A 20,847-nucleotide genomic window follows, 5' to 3' on the forward strand; every position below is an offset into this window, starting at 1 on the left:
TTTCCTCTGTCTGCTGTTTTGCTTGTTCTTTGTGCAATGAACAGTTTGCTAACAGTTTGTTCTTTTGTTATTTTTTGCTTATTACTTTTTTGTAATGTTTTATACAGCTGCAGCTTGTTTCTGTATTTTGCAATGTTTTGTTGTTTGGAATCTTTTTATTATTGTTTTTTCGGGTCATGGATTTTGAGTCTCTTGCCATGTTTTCTGTATGTGCAGATCTGTATTATTTGAATATTATCCATTTGTAAGCTTATTTCTTTTTATTTTGTGCAACTGTTTTCTGCATTTTAGTTGGTTTATGTTTTTATAATGCTTTCTGTATTCACAAATTGTTTTCTATGTTTAAAAAAATAATATTTCAAATATTTTCTGATTGATTCTTTTTATTTTTTGCAAGACTTTGCATTTACAGTCCCCTTTTTGGAAGTTTTCTGGATTTTCAGCTTGCTTCCATTTTGCAATATTCTCTGTATTTGCAGCTTGTCTCTGGATTTTTAGCATGTTTTCATCATTTGTACCTTGTTCAGCTTTGTTTTGGTGATATTTTTTGTATTTTCAGCTCATTTATTTCAATTTTTATCATGTTTGTGATATTTGAAGACTGTTTCTTTCATTTTTCAGAATATTTCATATATTTAAATGTTCGATGTATTACTTTGTGCAATATTTCCTGCATTTTCAATTTTTTATGTGTTTTGTTGTCAGGTATTTTGTCTGTTCTAGCGCATTGAGATCTAAGGTTCACAATACATTTTGTTTACTTTTTTTTATTTCATCAGATCGAATTAAATTAATTTATTTTCGTTTATTTCATTGAATGTTACAAAATCAAAGAGAACTTAAAATAAAGATCTAAGTCTCTTGAATCTTTAAAATTAAAGGCTTTGCAAGTTTCTCCCTCCTTTCACGCTCCCGTTTCTCTTCCGGTTTTACGTAATGACGCCTGAGAACGTCCTTCCCGGCGTAACGCGTCATATCTTCCAACTCAACCGCCGCTTCCTGGCCGGCCCAGGCAGGCGCCTCAGGCCCTGCTTGTCACCGTTCCGCTACCCGTCTATTATTACCTCCTCTCCCCGACGGAAGAAGGCTTAGCCCGGCTCCAGGAGTGAGGAGCTGCTGCCGACATGAGTGAATGAAGCGGCTGAACCCCGCAGAACCTCCGCTGAAGTCCTGGGACTCGCTGCTCGGTAAGTGTCTGTGAGTTGATGTTGGAGAGTTAACGGCTCCTCGGGAACACTGAACTGATTTGTTGTGTCTCTGTGCTGGGAAACTCTGCTGGCAGCTGGTGACATGTTAGATTTTAAAATGAAAATTCCCTGTTTTCTGTCTTTACAAGTAAATCTCTGCCAGATTCTGTATTGTGGATGAGATTTGTTGTTGTTCAAAGATCCTGGGCTTGTGTGTTTTGTGTGTGTATGTGTCTGTCAGACTTGGCCCTCACCTGCTGCCACTCATTTATCCACTGTGATCTAATTAAAGCCTCGTTTTCCTTCTCTTACACACCCTGCAGCTCCAACACAGCCAAACACAGCCATTCATGGACAGGGAAAGGGCAGAAAACCTTTTTAACTTGGTTTAGAAATGACTTTGAGCATTATTTACACAGCAGCCAATAGCAAAAGTTCTTTGGTTAGGATTTTGTGTTTCATTTGTTGAGGATCTGGTTGTCAGATTCGACATTTAGTGTTTTTCCTATAATCTGTAGTTCTTTTAACTAGATTTCCAATAAAGTATATTGATTTACAAATGTCCTGCTTTGGCTGTAGTTCTGCAACTGGCAATTATTTCCACTGTTGATTGTTTTACTCAAAGAATCGATCAGCTGTTTAGTCTATAAAATGCCAAAAATGTTCACCAAAATCTTGGGTGATGTCTTCAAACCTCTTGTTTTGTCCACAAAATGACAAGAGAGTTTGTGTTGGGAAAACAGGCAACCAGAATTGAGTAACTGAGAGACAGCCTGCACAGTTTATTTGTTTAAAAATGCATTTCTTTCTATGTAGGCATCAGAGAATCCTCCTCACACAGACACATCTTTTTAACACTGCCTATAACTCATACATTTCTCTTTTCTTTGTGCTCCCTTCTCCACTGTTTCCTATATTTATTTTTTATTTTTGTTTGTTCCTACTGACTTTGTCAAGCATTATTAAGTATTTTAGCACTATACGAGTATTATTTTTATTATTATTGTATACAGCTTATTTACAGCAGTAGATGGGTACTTCATTGATCCCGAGGGAAACTCAAGAAACCAGCAACTTGTTAAGCATACAGAATACAGAGAAATAAGAGATAAGAGCAGATTACACAGGGGACGAAGAGATATAAAAAATATAAAGGCATGATTGTGCACAGAATGGATAACTATTTTTTGGAGAAAAAAAAAAGCACTGACATAATGAGCAGAGCTGATGCGGTTGCTAATGATTTTTTTTCACTCGATAAATGTATGTTGTTTTTTCTTTGTTTTTTATGCTACCTGGCAGTTGTTGCGTTTTTCTTGCATGGTAACAACAGCTGCAACAATTGATCAATTAACTGATTCGATGTCAACTACTGAAGCAGTCAGCATATATGTTGACAACTGATTCACAAATTTAAGTCATTTTTTGAATCTAAATTCTCTTATTAAATGGGAACCACAGCCTGACATTTTATTTGACATTTTATGGACCAAACAACACATTGATTATTCAGTCCAAACCACTACAATATGATTTTTTTTCTGTCTTTCTTTTCTTTTAGCATATTGTTCAGCACTGGTTTGTAATCTAAAGTTGATGGTGCTGCAGCAAACAATTGTTTTCATTATCATTATCTTTATTATCCTTTTTTTCCCCTTAATTAATCAATGAGTAGTTTGGTCCAATCCCAAGATGTCTTGTTTCGTTCAGAACTCAATTCAGTTTACTGTCACAGAGGAGGACAGAAACTACAATATATTCACATTTAAGAAGCAAGAATTTGAGAATTTTTGAGATTTTAAAATTACTGAAATTGATCAGTTTGGTTGAAAAATAGTTGGTTGTCAGGATAGTTTATTAAGAAATGAATTAAGGGGGAAAAAAGCAACAACCGTGAGGCAACAAGAACCACAAAGAAAAAATAAAAGCATTTAAAGATTGAAATTGAAATAATTCAACCCAAATTTACTTTTAAGAGAGTCAAAAGGCCACGTTTCTTAAATCATTTACATACTGAGACGAAGTTAGCTGAACAAATGACCAATGAAGTGACAAAAATAATATCATAAAACCCCCAAATGCTGAACTTTTGTGGAAAATTCCGGTTTATCAGGTGAAGTTTACATGGCTGACTTCTAATCAATAAAGAACCTAAAGGAGAAGTTTAGCTGCTTTTCTACTTGAGGATAACAATGACCTGGATGACTGAGAGTCTACACAAACAATCGACTATAGGATTGCAGCTCTAAAAAGCTGAATAAGTACAATAAAATAAATGACACTTTGAACATTGTGGTGCAGTGTTTGCAGTGCGAGGTCGGAGCGAGGAGCAGCCTGAGGCGTGGCGACCGTGGTGATGGTGTTGGACTCAGGGGAAGTCTTCATGGATCAGGTTGAGGGTGAAAGCGTTGGGGATCTGTTGGGGCCAGATGTCCGAGCAGATCCACCCAAAACCTCGGGCAGATCCTCCACGAAGCCCAGAGCTCCGGTGAAAAGGAGCACCAAGAGGGAGAAGGTTTCCCACAATGGACTGCCAGCCCAGACGAGCAGCAGCAGCAGCCAGGCGGTGGAGAGGAGGTCATCATCTCTGAAATGTTCGCCTACACCCAGACCGCCGCTGCGCCGCCCCCTCAGCCTGGAGGTGACGCCTCAGCGGCTGCGAGGCTCCCAGGACCTCACGGCCGACCGGAGGATCCTGCAGCCTCCATGGCGCAGCGGTACGGCCGCCCCATCGCCGCCGGCTCGCAGCCTGACCAGCCCCAGCCTGGGAGCCGGTGGCTGGATGCGGCGCAGCGAAAGCACCTGCTCCGTCAACTACTCCCTGGGGCTGAGGGGCGGCAGGGGGCAGATGAGACCCGCCACGTCCCTGCCCCACATAGCTAAAGGCATCAGCAACTCGTCCCTCCCCACCCCGGCCCGGCCCTGTCTGCTCGTCGCCCTCAGACCTCTGAACCTGGAGCAGGAGAAGCAGGCGTTCTTCCAGGCCGACTACAAGTACGAGCCTCAGTTTGAGTACGCTCAGCCGGAGCCGAGGAGCGTCCTGGACAAATATAAGGAGGGATCAGGCCTCTTCCTGGAGCAGGTACGTCTGCAAAAAACAGCTGCTGAAGGTCACTGTAGGAAGAAAGAATAGTGTGTTGAGTTTTCAACCTACTGGGTCACCATGGTAACTGATGCTGCACATCTCTGCTTAGTTTGGGATTTAAATCAGCTGTCAGAAGCATCTCCTTCTGACTTACTAGTTTCCTGATGATTCTCTGTCAGTGATGCAGATTCTCAGCTGAGGAAATATGTGAAGTTGGCAGACATACTGAGCTATATGTCAGTAATCCAACTGAACAAAGTCATGCAGTAAAGCAGAAAAACATGTATACATACAATACTGTTCAAAAGTTTGGGGTCAATCAGACAATTTAATGTTTTCCACAAAAACTCACACTTTTATTCATGTTCTAACATAACAGTACAAGGTTTTTCTAATCATCAATGAGCCTTTCAACACCATTAGCTAACACAATGTAGCATTAGAACACAGGAGTGATGGTTGCTGGAAATGTTCCTCTGTACCCCTATGGAGATATTCCATTAAAAATTTCCAGCTAGAATAGTCATTTACCACATGAACAATGTCTGGACTGGATTTCTGATCAATTTAATGTTGTCTTCATTGAAAAAAAAGCTTTTCTTTCAAAAATAAGGACAAAGTTTTGAACAGTAGTGTATGTTTTTATGCCCCTGATTAGCTGCTAAGTCCATTTTTCTCTGTTAATGTTGCAGCTAATAGAGCACAGATTAGAATATTGATCAGTCTATTAGTGTTTATCAGAGAATATTCAATAAATAGCACTCCTTTTCCTTTGATTTGGCCAAAAGCTTAACTGATATCCTGCATTATGGAACAGTCAGACCTAAATGCACTTCGTCAATGTCATCTTTAAATGTATGAAGCTTAAAATTAAACAGTTTTAATGAGCAGCTGCCATTTTAGAAATAAGCGTCACTGAGTAGTAAACTAAATAAATGATTTGACATAATTAACAGTTTTCTTCCTCTATTACGTAACATTTGCAGTAGCTGCACTTTTTAACCATCATAAAGTTTCATATTCTTTGTAGTTCTCTATTAAAACAACCAGTTCCTCTTGGCTGAAGTATGTGGCACATGTGCAGAAGAAGCATTAAGCTACTCCTTTTTTATGGACGCACACGGAGTCCGAAACGGAAAATCAGGTTAACAAATACACTCGATAATGTCCGTCATGATACGTCTTATTTCTGACTGGAGTTTTAGGTTTTGTTTAGCCGACTACATTGAACTACTTCACATCTGATGATGATGTCTGTGTTTGACGGCAGGCCATTGGGATCATGGAGTGCGTCCTGAGGAAGTTTGGCTCCTATGAGAACTTTGAGGAGGTGACCGGTGGCAGTGTTCTGCCTAAAAGTCAGGTGTGGGCGTCTGTTCGTAAATACCTGCAGAAAGAAGGCTGCGTGGGGGAGGTGAGTGCAGTTTAGATTGAGCTAGTTTGGCTTTTAGTCTCATTATTCTGGTTTGTTTCCTGTCACCTGCTGACTGTGGTGATGGCTGTGTGTCCTCAGGTTGTCGTCCGTCTGTCCGATGAGCTGCTGTCTCAGGCGGTGATGGTGGTGGAAAGCTGTCGTCCCACTCTGACCATCAACCTGGCCGGAGCTCGGCAGCACTGGCTGGAGGGGATGCTGAGGCACGAGATCGGTACGCTGCAGCTCACACACCCCTGCTGCCTGGAGGAGTCTTTCCTCCGAGATCATTAAATACATGTAGCTTTTATACCGCAGCAGAATTAGGTCAGGAGCAGCTGATGTGTCACAGATCAGTTTTATGAGCTTACAAGTCAAATCACTGGCTTCATGTTGAGTCTTAATATGAAGAAGAGTGTGTTTATTTTACTGCAAGTCTATAATGAGGTAGCCTTGTGGATATTTTCACACATACTGCACAAAACCTCTCAAATAGAAGGCAATGACAAAACATAGTGAGATATTTTAGTTACATGAGCCATAAACTAATACATCCTAATAGTTTTTATTTATTATCATGTACACACTGCAGCTTCTCAACCTCCAAATTTACATAAAGTGTAAGCTGCAATAATTAATTAGTGTCAAACAATTAGTATAATAAGTGCTCTGGTAATCGACTAACTTATGTGAGTAATTAAAAATATACTTAATTATAAGACATTGCCATATTTAAATGCACTTCTTGAATGTAATATTTAACCCTTGTAATGCCCTCCCAGTTGCCTTACACCTTTTGCCCTCTGGGGTCCAAATGGCCCCGCCTGGTTTGACTGTTATTCAAAGCATATAGTATTAACTGTCAATCAATTCTGTGTTACACCTTTTAGTCTTTAGTCCAACCCACTATTACCACAATTTTCTCCCTTCATTTTGGAATTTAGGGCCAAAACAACCTTGTTTCATCTAAGTATACGGCAGCAAAAGATTTTACTTGGGATCAGAATGACCCAAAGGACAACACCAGGGTTAAGTTTAAAAGTTCAGAGTTTCCTAATGTGCAGCTGTCATGTTAGAAATAAGCAATCAATCAATCAATCACAATTTATTTATAGCACTTTACAACAACATAAAAGAAGACCAAAGGGCTTTCCATCAGCATGATAAAACAAAGCAATACGATTTGGTTATCACAAAACCGTAGAACCATAAAAACCATAGGCAGCTGCATTTAGCGTCACTGTGTGGTAAACGAAACACATTAACTTGCATCATAAATGTTTTTATACCAACATTATTCTCTTGCATTATTTGCAGTAGCAGCTTTTTTAACTATACATTTTTAGCTTCGTAATTCTCGATTGCGACAACTTGCTCCTTTTGACTGACATAGGGGGCACACGATTGGTCCATTTTGTGCAGAAGAAGAATCACATGATGCATTTAATGTCCCGCACAGATTTTGAAACAGAAAACCTGGCTAAGAAATTAAGTTAATAACCACTGTTGTTGTGATACCTGTTATCTCTGACTGGGTTTTCTAGGTGTAGCCCGTGCAGGGTTTCCTCTACATGTAATTGATTGTATCGCACCGCCACGGCAAAATAAAAGCCGCCACACCTTCAGAATAATGTTTTTTTTTACCTTGTTGTTTTATGTTTATTTTAATGACGATTATTGTATTAAACATGCATGGCAATTTTCCGCGGATCCGCGGGTTTCTGCCAATTTAATTTCAAATTTGAACATTTCTGTGACTCGTCTAAATCCGTTGAATAGTTGTGAAATATGCAAAAAATATGCGCGATTCATCTGGCCGCGGAGGGATGTGTCCTCTAATCAGACACTGGGACTGCTGCGGAGTTACTGGACTGACAGCCTGTGCGCTGGGAGGGGGAGAAGCTCACAGCAGCACCTGCTGCTTGTTGAGGACAGTGACAGTAACTGCTGAATGATCCTATTTTTCTTGTCAGTCTCCAAAACAGCAGAAAAGTTGCTAGATTTGTGGCTAGTCGCTTTTGACAAAAAAAGTCACTTGGACGCTTTGGAAAGTCGCTAAGTTGGCAACACTGGCGCCGCGCTCTGCATCAGCTCGTGCTTCTAGTGTGTGTGAATGCGCGAACTGATTACGTCAGGCCGGGCGTCACATAAAAACTCACTCACAACTCCATTGATATTGGTTACAGTTTTCTCATTTTATGCGGAAATTGTGAAATCAAGCGGGACTCGCATATTTCCCTCTTTTTGTGGAAATGTGAAATTCTTGCGGGAATTATGTGCTGTTTTGCGGGGATTATGCGGCCTTTTGGGAAATAATTGACCCCCGCATAATCAGCGGCATTTTGGTGATTAATGCGGGAATTCGTGCGATCGCATAATCGCGTTTTTCTGGAGGGTCTAAGAAACATTGAAAGAGAAGGAAATGGCTGCAAGAAAAGCCCACCAGCAGCAGTTGAAAATGAAGGCTGTCCAGAGACGTACATAGCTTGCTGCAAAGAGAAGAAAATTGGCAAAATAGGAGTGTTACAGTGAACTGAGTTGTATATAGTGTACATAGTAGTATAGAACTTATAGATTTGTGAAATATTTTGAACTGAAGATAGTGAGAAAAGATTGAAGAACATGTAAGTTAACTTTTCATTATATTTGCAGACTTAAACAAGTCTAGTATTAATATGTTTTTGATCATTTTTATCAGTCTAAATGACTTCTATTTTACTATAAATCTCTCAGCTTCAGCCCCCCCCCCCCAATAATTTTCAGCTGAAATCAGAATTTCCTGTTGCCCACAACATACTAGAGATGAGAAGTGAACGAAAACCTCCACGTTACCTGGCGATTGCTCTTTGTTGTGGTCTGTATCCAAATCTCAGGACGCTGTAAAGCAAATCTCGTTCCGACATCGCGCAGTTTCGTCAAACCCCACCCCCCGTCTTCCACTCGGGCAGACCTCCCCCACAGTTTAAAAAAATCCTGGAGGAAACCCTGCCGTTAACACAAAGAACGCCTGCTCATGTTTAACTTACTTTCTGGTAAATTCAACACGAGTTGCAGTGTGTGAGAGTGCACAAAAACTAGACAGCAAAACGTGAATAAAAGAAACGAAGGTAATGCAGAAATTGCTAAAATGTCAAAGATCTCTTCATAATACTGTTGTTATTCGTAATATGAAGATAATTATGACTAAACTCCCCTGTTCTGCTGTTCTTGTGCAATTGCAAAAGAGTGGTGTAAAAAATGAAAATATTGGAAAAGCATTACAATCTTTAAAATTGTAATATGCTTTGGAATTGTAATAAAAAAAAATTCCCACAATAATGTCAAAGAAAACCTAGGTAGCAGCAAGTCCAGGATCACTGCATGTAACTGTGTGATCCCTGCAATTAAATATTAATAGTAATTCCATGAAGCTATAATATTTATGTTACGGAAGCTAAGAGGTGCAATAAAGGACTCACTTAGTCAACGCTCAGCCTCACAAAGCTACACAACTGGTTGGAGCTCTCATTGTGAGTGCAGACATAATAGATGAATGTGTAAACGGGCCCAGAGGGCAAACTAAAGAGAAAACCTCCCACACGTGTTACGATGTGAATCTCTTCCCTCCAGGGTTTCATAATAAACATAACAGCTGGTGTCGCTACAGCTGACTTTTTTTCCCCCCCTCAGGCACACATTACCTGCGGGGTGTGAACAACAACCTGCAGCCGTGGGCCACCACCGACGGCAGGAAGCAGTTCGGCCTGAAACCGGCCAATCCCACGGAGGAGGGCCTGGCCAGCCTGCACAGCGTGTTGCTACGGAAACAGCCGTACCTGTGGCGCGCCGCTCTGCTCTACTACACGGTGTACCACGCCACCAGCATGAGCTTCAGCCAACTCTTCAGCCACATCGCTCGCTTCGTCCAGGACCCCGACGTCCGCTGGGAGTACTGCCTGAGGGCCAAGAGGGGACAGACGGACACATCGCAGCCCGGTGAGCACAGCCGCCGCTTTATTAGGGACACCTGTACAGTCTGAGGCACTGCAGTCCACTAGGGCTAGAGCCATTACTGAGGATGATATTTAGTTACTCCCCCCCCCCCCCCCCCCCCCCCGATTACTGGTATCTGTGTTTTTATTGGCCAATTAGATTTAACGCTCTACTTCAGGTCTGATCAGCGTCCTCTCTCTGTCTGTTGTCTGTCTGTGGTTTCAGAAATATTTCCTTTGCCACAAACCAGGAAATTAGCTTCTCTCACGTGGCTAAAGCTATGCTAATGGCTTAATTAGGAGGCAACCACAGATTAACCTGAAACAGAATCTGGAAAACAATTAATAATTCTTTAACATGTGGACCTTAGTGGATGATAAAAGTGATTGAACAGTAAAATATGAAGAATATAGAGAAGAACAGCAGAAGACAAACAGATAGTCGATTCCACACAAACAGAGATTGTCCTAATTTAATCACTTCTGTTTCTATTTTACATTTTCAGTTCTAGTCACCCTTATTAACGAAGAAGTCTCATTTGAATGACAGGTTCTCTGCTCTCACAAGCTGTTAAAACATTACATTTAATGTACACCACCAGTCAAAAGTTTGGACACACCTTCTCATTTGCTTTTTGTTTATTTGTATTATTTTCTGTATTGTAGATTAACACTTGTTTGTTTACAACATAATTCCATATGTATTCGTTTATAGTTTTGATGTCTTCGGTATTAATCCACAATGTAGAAAGTGATTCAATAAAAAACCACTGAATGAGAAATTTTGTCTAAGCTTTTGACTGGTTGTGTATATTGACTCAAATATCAGTTAATGGTCTTTCTTGAGTACCAATAATCAATATTAACACTACAAAAGACATATCTGCCGATCCCTGGAATACCTGGACAGTCTCATGCACTGGAGTCCACCTTATGATGCCTGCATTATGTTTCCTGTCAGGTTTTTTTTTTAGCAAATCCTTAAACATCTTGAATTAAGTTTTGCAAAAATTTAGGCCTTAATTCTCCTCAAAAATCACTGTTAAATCCTTGAATCCCTGTTTATAAATGATCCAGACCACAAACAAGATTAGAGTTATGTAGTACTTTCAGATTTGTGTAAAGGTGTTGTGTATCTTTTTCTGTACATTTACAAACCCTGTGTGGTATCAATTTTTCTACCTATACTAGAATATGAGCAACAAATCTGTGCAGTATTAGTACTTCTCTATCACTGTTTCTATTCAAGAAAGAGGCTCTACAATATCTTCTCTTATCTGAGATCCAGATTTAGAAAAGTGACGTGTTTAGTATCACAGTGCAGAATGAAGTTTGCAGTTTTTATTTTCAACCTCTCTGTGTGCTTCTGTCTCAGGTTGCTTCAGCAAAGATCAGGTTTATCTGGACGGGATCCTCCGGATTCTTCGGCATCGAAGGAACATCGACTTCAAGATGTTGACTTCTTTAGGAAAGGTCAGTGTGGACACCTGCTAATAACAGCCTTTAGTATTATTATTATTATTCTTAGCAGATGGTTCGCAGTGTGTTTACAGGCAGAAATAAGCTGGTTGGTTTGTAAACCAGACTAACTAAATGATGTTGATAGAAACAGATGTGACATATTTGCAGTCTGCTGCATACATCACAGGGCTTCTGAGAGCTGAAGGAAAAAACCCACCACCCAGAGCATACTGACTCATGTTTAGCTTTCATCATTTGCAGCTGACTAAAGTTAAAAATGCAGCTGACAAACCTGCAAACTAGCCGCCTTTCAAAGGGTGAAGTGAGTGCATTGTGGGAAGAGCAATCAGGTCAACTTGTGTTCACTTCTATCAAGTTTAATGGCAGCAAATACTAGTGAGGGTAAGAAGATGTCCTAGCTGGACGTGTCACCAAAAATGATTCATTTTTAAGCCGATTTTATGTTACAATTTTAGTTATGGAATGCAGAGCAGCCAAACATTAAAAGTTTTCCCTTCCTTTTATACTTGCTTAGTCCCAATAGTCAATTTAGGTAAACAAACATCTGTACATTGATTAAACTCCATTTCATTTCAGTTTGTGCCAATAAATTTGTATTTACTAGATAGAGATTATTTTGTAAACGGCAAAGGAACTCTGGAACCAGACTTTTAATCTAGATTTATTCCATTTAAACCGTATCCTCTTGAATTAAATTGATCTTTCTTGGTGCAACGAAAATATTTGATAAGCTGCTATTAGTTTAGTATTGTACATCGTTATGTTTCACACCACTTCATGTGCGCCTCAGGGGACTGTGGCTCTGTCCTTGAGTAACATTACAGGTGATCTACGATTTAAACATTACATATACTGTTCATATTTTATGCCTTCACCAGAAGAATTCTCTCATTGTAGTTGGTAACTATAGTATATTATATATTACATATATAGTAATTCCCTCATAGTAATTGTCTATACCAAATTCTAAGCTACAGATCTATTTAGCATGATTAAATAGCCCATGTCACATTAATAAATGTATGAATAGTTCTTAATAAATGTTTCAGAGAACAGGGGAAGTGGCTTTTTTAGGTTTTACAACACTCATTATTGAAGAAAAACATCTACTAATTATACAGTATCATGTCCTGTTTTACATAACACAGAAAACCATAAGTTATCATGATTTAAATATATTTAGTTGAATTTGAAAACTGCATGAACCTGTTGGAATACGTAATACATCCATGTTTAACCACTGCAACTCATAAATGCTGCTCTATCATACGAAATCATTATTACCGATATTAATTCATCATTTACTACTTAGAACACAAACATTAAATAATAAAATGCTTTTTATAAACTAGTCTCTGCATTCAAAACAGTGGAGAGAAACTAATCTTCACCCTTCATCAGAGGGGCTGTAATCTCTGGTCGATGTAAAATCCATCTCAACAGAAATGGGTCCAATTTGACCCAAAACAGCTTCAGTGTACAGAAAATTTTTAGCACCTGTACAAAGTATAATATTTTTGTGTATTTTGGGTCACTTTAGGAAAAGTTTTCAGATTCAGGCTAACAGAACGGCATTTAGGGGATTTTTTTTACTGCTGTCAAATATCACAACTGCTCAAATTAATGGGAACGGTATGTAAGGCTTAATGACAGAATGCACACTGTTCCTTATCCCATGTCTGAAAAGGGCTACTATCAGAAAGGAGTGGTTTCAGACCGACATGTGTGTTCAGCAGAGCATGAATCCAGATGTTTACCTCTGCAGGTGTCTTTCGAAGACGTGGAGAGGCTGCGACATCTGGCGGTGCTGCCCAGGACCAGGATCCCTCACTTCATGCGCGACCAGCAGCGCTACCTGCAACATCTGGACCACATCGTCGCCGTCAATGAGCTGGACGACTCGACGCTGGTCCACCTGCTGCCCTGATCCGTCCTCCCCATCCCCAACGCACCACCTGAAGCCAAGAAGAAGAACTGGAGGAAGCCAGACTGTATCATTTGGTGCCCCGATTATCTCTTAAAATATCAGTATTATTACTATTACTGCTTTAAATGGGCGTTTTTTTTTTTTTTTTTGTAAAACTTGAATGATACGGACAAAAAGGGACGTAAACACTAACACCTCTATCTACATTTTCACTTTTGTCCGATGCATGTTTATGTGGCTTTTCCACAGAGCCGAGTACTTTCACGTGCGCCCCCCTCCCTCGCCTTTAATCCCACTATGAAGTTACCTCAATACTGCAACTCTGCGATGTAACCAACATTATCTATGTAGACTCATGCATAATCACAGATTCATAATCACAGGCTTAATTTATGCAATTTAAGTTTTTTTTACTTTGACAGAACAGACCGAATGTCTCTGGTTTTAGCTTTATATCCTGTTTTTTATTTACAAGATGTTGATTTATGCCTTAGATTGTTTGCATTTTAAGAAGGACACCAAGGACACGACATTTCCAAACCTCCGGGGAATCTGCAACTGAGGCCATGAATCTTCAAAATATCAAGTGCCAGCGGACTCAGCCGAGTGTTTAGGTTTTCCCCGGGTGAGGATTTAAAATATCAGTGTTATTAGGAAGATAATCAGCTGTGTTGTCTTAACAGTGTCCTTGGTGGCCTTTGAGTATCGATATGCTACTGTGATGTGACCCGAGCTCCCCCCGCTGCGCAGCAACCAAACTTTCCCTTAAAGGAGCCGTGCAACATTTTGGGAAAAAAAAAATATGATCGTTTATTAGCCTCCTTGCAGAGTTGAATTCGTATCGACTATGATATCTGTTTTGATCAATATGTAGCTGAAGAAAAGACTAAAAAAGTGGGAAATGGCAACCGGACTGTGCCTGAACTGTAAAAAGAGATTCAGAAAGTGCCCCTTTACATTTTCTGCTTTATCATGTTGCAGTTTTAAATGTTTAAATTCTACACTCAAAACACAAAGGCAACAGTATTGTATAGTATTATCTCGCTAGCTGCATTTCAATCAATGTATTTTGGAAAAGGTTGAAGGAAACGGAAAAAACGTCCTCAATTTCAGTTGCTATGCTCACTGAAAGTGTTTTTCCCTTTCTCTAACGGTTAATGTGAACCATTGGAGACAAACACATTTTCTGAACAAGTTCGTAGCACACTTCTTACTCATCCGTTGTCTTTACCTCTTGACAACATGAAATATGGCCAATGCCAGCTCACATCAAAGAATAATTACAACTTCTCATATCAAAAACAATTCCTGAAGACTTTTGTTTTACCATTTTTCTTGCCTAGATAGCCAAAGATTTTTTCTTTCTTACTGTTAAAGGTTATATTAGTTGTCAAATACGTGTATGTGGTTTTGTTCTTCCTACTCATGTAGCCTCTACTGCCACCTACTGACGACACAACGCGGCCTAGTTTATTTACTCCAAACTAGTCTAATTCATGTTTTCCTATATTTTGTGACTTTTTTTGCGAGTAAATCAAACAAACTAAACTTTTCATAGTTAGCCCAGAATGTACTGAACCCACTGCTTGATGCTAGCAGAGTCTCAGCTAACGTTAGCATCTCTATCATGCTCTGTACTGCCGGTGTTGAGTGAGCTCGCATTCTTTATGTGAAACACACCCTGAAAGCTTTTTCTCTCGCACCGTTAGAAAATAAAAAACACCCAAACAGCCTTTATGCTAGAATAAAATAGCAGTTAAATTTTTCTTATCATGCTATTCTTGTGTTTCTGTATCTCCATATCTTTGATATGGATGATTAGCTTTTGAGGAAGCTAACTTTTGGTCCAGCACATGTTAGCGTTAGCCTTTTAGCCTGATAGCATGTATGTAGCCATCAAGTGCTTTAACCCTTTTTATAAATATTCTTTGATTAAATTGAGTCAACCTGAAGCAAATAAGCTGGAGACCATTTCTAACCAGTTTATGGAACTTGCCTTAGCTTCACTAGTTAACTATAGCTAGCAACAGTTGTAATTTCAGCAAAAATCACAGATGGTCGCCAAACTAAAATTAGTAGCTCCTCTTGTGTACTCATCTGTAATGTAGTTGCTTCACAAATTACAGCATTTTTTTTGCAGTGATCCTGCTGTCATTGTCACTTTAAACTTCATTATGTGCTATAAGCATAGCAACAGAAGCGTGTCTCTAAAGGAACTTTGTGGTTATGTTATGGGAAGTCGTGTACGTTAAATGCTTTATGTTCAAGTTTTAACATCAGTTTTAAGTCATGAGAATACCAATGTTAGGCAATGGAAGTGTAGATGTTGCCGTCTAAAAGCTACTGAGGCTAACCATTTAGCAAACTAGCGACCAGGTACACTATTGTGAACACAAAATGATTGAAATGTACTTAAAGTTGCTGCAGTAGGAGTTTAAATAGGGTCTTTTTTGGTTCAGCCTGAAATTTTGAATATTGAAAATGCTGTAAATGGATTCAGCATCTTCAATAATCATAAAATACACTTGAATGTTGTCCATATCGGCCAAATCATTGTGCTAATTAATACAAACTAATGCTAATCTAAATGCTAAACTTTTAACATTTCTTAATTTGCACAGCTGGTAAGTTATTCCACCACATATTTGGTATATTTATGTGTAAAATACTTCCTCAGTGAAGTAGTATTCACAAACATAACTTCCTGTAAATCAGCTGAATCTTGTTTTTACAGCTCAGGCAAACTGTTTCCCCGCCTGTTTACAGTGTTTGAGCTACCCCAAGTGGTTGCAGCTTTGGATTTATTCAACTACTATGAAGTGATGTCTCATGTAAAACTCTCCAAGATGGCAGACGAGCGTATTTCCCAAAATGTCGGCATGCTCCTCTGTTAGATAAAAGTGCCCTAGCGGCATCTTAAACTGCTTTTTGTGAAACGGCCAGACATGGAGTCTCTGGCTGAGGAGGCGTTGGTGTTGTGGGCGTGCCTTCGATGGGTGTTAGCGCTCATCTGCTGTAGCTAGCTGTGTGTTTGTAGGCTGCTTTTTACTGTGTTTGACACTTAAAACTCCAGATGTCAGTCAGGGCATTCATTTCGGGCCAAGCTGTCCGCGACAGACTGAAAGACGACTGCGGGCTTAACGGCATCGCAGCAGTAGTCCTAGTTTTTAACTTAAAACACTTGACCAAAATGTGAACTCTACTCCTGTGATGCATTTTGAATACTTGGATTTGAAGATTGACATGTAATTGAGATTTATTCTGCTGTGTTTACACTTTCAGCCACTCTGTAAGCAGATAGTGTTTTAAATTTGAGCAGGTCGTCGTCGTCTGCTGAAGCCACCCAAACGAATGCACCTATTTGTAATGCACGAATGTTGCACAAGTGTTTTATGTTCTGGGAAACACCTTGAATTTCCAGTTTATTTATTAAAATGTACACACACACACACTGAGTGAGCTCTCTGGTCTGTTTCATGATGCAACACAACAAGCCAAAAGTTTCCTGAGAATCATGTTTTTAGGTTTACTTCAGCTCTCTCAGTTTAGCCATACATGAAGCACGACCTCAGTAAAATGGCCGCCAACCCTTCAGGTAAATATCTGCTCTTGAGCGGCGACTGAAACCCAGGAAGTTTCTGAGGGACCTTATCCAATCGATTACGGTTTACTGAAATGGCAGATTAAGCACTTTCGAAAAGTGACTGCTGATTCACTACATATGTAAAGATGATCCTGATGAAATTTTATGACCAATATATAAACCTCTGGAAACCAAAACTGTACGTATGTTTTTAAATATGTTGAAGGATTTATTTATTTATCTGACTGTAGCTTGTCGTCATAGATTGTCGCTGGAAGTCTTTCTGTTGATCTTTCTCAGATTTCCTCTGCAGCTCCATCTCTCTGGAACTTTATTTGGGTCATTCCAGAATTGGAGACATTTTACGTACCACCCATCAAATTTCAAATAATCCATGTACAAAATACTGAAGCATGCGGTTGATGTGTAAATGTACTTGCCCTGAGACCAAATCTGAAAAAAATTGAGGAGAAAATGTTTGAAAATATTTTTTAAATAATAAGTCTGGAGACCCCCCCCCCCGCCCAAATTGAATCTCAAAACAGTTAAAATTAAATTTAAATCTCAGGTTTTTTTCTGTAATTTTTTTCATTTGTTTCTTGCAATTGTGGAATTTTTTTTTAAATCGACATGTTAAATTATAATTATGCATGTGTCCCACAACAACCCTGTCAGCATAACCTTTTTAAATGTCAAAATAAGAAAACAGTGAATCATATGATACACTGGAATTAACATCATCAAACAGTTTTCATAAAGAATAAGTAGAGTAAAGCTATGTCCTCTCTTCTATTTATCATATTTTCATCACATTGTCCGCCTTGATTGAATGTCTCACTCTACCTCATTATCTGGATAAGACATTATTTTTACTTTTTTTCCATCACTAAGTTTGTCCTATTGGTCAGCAGTACCAGTTCGCTAAATTTCTAGCTTCTACTCCCAAGAAAAAGCTAACATTAGCATGGATTAGCAGCCCTGTTACTGTGATTAGAGCAGGGTTAGCAAACGACAAATAAAAATGGTACCATTGATGTGTAAGCTGAATCAATCAGTCCTTTGATAAATTATCACCTATTATTGATGAATATGTAGCAGAAAATAGTAAAAGAGAAGGTTTATCTTTCAAAAACTTTGAAGCCCAAATGTCCTCCAGTTCTGTGATGGCCACAGTTACCGCAGTAGAAACCCGTGAAAGGCGCAAGAGGACACAAGAGTCACAGTTTGAGATGACAAAGACTTGTTTCAGTGCCATTACAACTCATTCAAATACTAGTATGATAGTTCCATTTGCATTTTGTTATAACTCCAAGTTGTATTTTCTATACCAGGGGTCGGCAACCCCGCGGCTCTTTCGTCCCTCTGTTGCGGCTCCCTGTAGCTTTGGAAAAGTAATAATCAGCAGGCTATTTAATTAAAATTTATTTTATTTTAGTTTGTTAGTTTTAAAAATGTAATTCTAAATTTGAAGATTTTTGTGATCTTGTAACATCAAAATAAAACGTCTTAATTTTTGTCTGTCAAAATATGCGTCCCAGTCGTCAATCTCCGACACTCGCCGGCCTGCGTGTTGTTATGAGAGTGTGTAGCTCCGTTATGAGAGAGGGAGAGAGAGCAGCATGTGTGTGAGAGGGGGAGATGGAGATGTCCGAGTGACCCTGAATGCAGCGCAAGTGAGGAAGACCACAGTCGGTTTGGGGAGTAAGAGAGAAGAGGTGTGTAGCTGCTGGGTTAGCGCGACTGTATGGTTCAGCCGCTGTTAATTCCCAATAAAGGCTGCAGTATTCTTCAATAAGGTCGGGCTCCTGTGTCTTTGCCTTCTACGACTGCTGAGGAAGTGAAGGGGGTTAACCCCGAAGTAACAACAATAACTTCGGCCCTAGAGAACTGTCCTCTCCTGGGCTTCCTGAGCACTGTCGGGAGCTGAGCAGGAAAGGTTAACAGTGTATTTATTTGGAGTCCTGTTGATCTTTGGATCCCAGTGTTTGCTCTACATCCACCATTCCTAAATCCTAGCCGTCGCTCCTTCAAATTTCTTTCTTTTTTATTGTCGCAAATACACCACCGCCGCACGTCTCCGCCTTCACAGCAGAGTCCTGTACAAGTATATTTCATTTATATTTATCTGTCTACTCATTTACAGATTACTGCAAACTCAAAGTTCATTTGTCACGGTTATATTCAATATTTTAAAGCTTTTTGTCAACTCAAGCACCTTTAGCATCTCAAAAAGTGGTCTATTATGGGATGGATACACCGGCTTGAAGTGCTGCGGTGATCAGAAAACTATTTGTTGTACAATTTCCAAATAACCACGTTTATATCCAAGCTGCCATCAGGAAGAGTTTTCAAAGAAACCTTCTGCCCAACACACTCAGAGTGTTCTCTTCTTCAGTCACTGTTCACCAAACTTTGTTGTGCGCTGACAGTGCATCCTGTGAATCTTCTTCACGGCTGGAAAACAGACTTTAGGTTCATTAGCGCTACCTACCTGGCTGGAGTGTTCATCAGTGTTATCGGTGTGCCAGAAATTTGGGAACTGAGAAAGGTGCGGTTAAATACATTATTCTTTTTAATGCATTATTTTATTTATTAATTGATTAGTCAAAATTAACAAGGGCATAGAGGTAAAAATGCGATACATGCAGTGTTGTCTTCATTTTAAATGCTCAGAGCTCAACTTTTAAAAGTGGACTATAAAGGTGAAGAATGTGAGCAGCGGAACAGATGTGATCAGAAAGAAGTCATTTTCTTTTTTCTTTTCTTTCTGGTTGACTTGATGCTGTCAGATGCAGATGTTGGAGCTGATTCTGATCTTTCAGGAGAAAAAGCTGCTTTTCCTTCATAGACTTTTCAGGAAATTATTCTCTCAGGTTTTCTCTGCTATTTATATTTTTATTATCTGTGATTATTTCATTATTGTAAAATAAAGTTGGAACTGTTGCTTTCACTGACTTTTTTAATAAATAGCAAACAGGAGGCTTTTATTTTTCTGGAAGTAAAAGGAAACGTTGCTTATCTGTAGTTTCGCCACCTTAACTTTAGTTGCACTTTCACCATGTTCTAACTGATAGATCTTATTTTTTATATTAAAATACCTGCAGTTCCTTTGTATATTTGGTCGTTTCTTATGTTGCTGCTGTTTCATTGCAATAATATTTTAATAATATCACTTTAAATACAGATAATTGAAAAGAAAAAAACTGGCTCTTAAAAACTCAATGAACTGATACGTCATCTAGTGTTTAACTGGATAAGAATTCTTAATAATATAAAATGTAACTGACTGAGCTGTATTAATTTGAGATATTTCAAATGGAAAGAAACACATTGACCGAAAGATTTCAGTCATCAATTAAACCTTAAATTCATTTACCTAAGAAACCATCCTTTAATGTCTTACCTTAAAATGACCTACATTTAAAAAAATATATATAGGTGTAAAGTAAAAGTTTCACACTAAAGATGAATCACTGATGCACATTTAATGGCATTAACTAAATTATTATGAGGAAACAGAAATCCATTTCTAATATTTCTATCAAATATGTTTGTCTATAAAATATACTGGACATCAATAACAATGTCTGCATAGTGAAATATATGAAGTCCATCTGCATTTATGTGTATATAAATTATATATATATATATATATATATATATATATATATATATATATATATATATATATATATATATATATATATGTATATATATATTATATAAAATGTGACTTTGAAAATGTAAACAAACTGTAATAAGCGTTAGCTAGCTGCTCCACTTGCTCTGAATATTTTTGTTCTCGTCTTGGTGAAGCCCAAACAAAAAAGTAATCAATATACTGGCAACATTACCGAGGACAGCATCCATGGAGTGACCAGAAGTTAGCCAACCTAGCGGATGAGGTCTGCTCTGGCACGGATTATTACCGTCACACATGTAGCTTTTAAAATAAATCCCGTCCAAGACACAGTGCTATAGCTCCATTTCAGTGTGAGCTCTAATGTTTCTCTGTGTGACTGTGTCTGACTTCCTCTAATAAAACCCTCCTGGTCAGGGCCAGCTGCAGCCATAGATATGTATCCATCCATCCATCCTCTATACACCGCTTTATCCTCACTAGGGTTGCAGGGGGTGCTGGAGTCTATCCCAGCTGACTCGGGCAAAGGCAGGGGACACCCTGGACAGGTCACCAGTCTGT

At 39.1% G+C, this 20,847-nt stretch overlaps 1 protein-coding gene across 1 annotated transcript; it reads left to right on the plus strand.

Moving 5' to 3' along the window:
* The first annotated feature begins 955 nt into the window (after window positions 1-955).
* kiaa0895l lies at window positions 956-16,512 on the plus strand. Its single transcript, XM_022212768.2, has 7 exons — window positions 956-1,187; window positions 3,489-4,269; window positions 5,543-5,686; window positions 5,786-5,918; window positions 9,353-9,658; window positions 11,030-11,127; window positions 12,902-16,512. Exons 2-7 carry the CDS (start codon window positions 3,544-3,546, stop codon window positions 13,061-13,063), a joined length of 1,569 nt encoding a protein of 522 aa, XP_022068460.2. The 5' UTR covers window positions 956-1,187; window positions 3,489-3,543; the 3' UTR covers window positions 13,064-16,512.
* Window positions 16,513-20,847: the final 4,335 nt, after the last annotated feature.

This window comes from Acanthochromis polyacanthus, chromosome 2 (assembly GCF_021347895.1).
Source record: "Acanthochromis polyacanthus isolate Apoly-LR-REF ecotype Palm Island chromosome 2, KAUST_Apoly_ChrSc, whole genome shotgun sequence".
NCBI classification, from domain to species: Eukaryota; Metazoa; Chordata; class Actinopteri; family Pomacentridae; genus Acanthochromis; species Acanthochromis polyacanthus.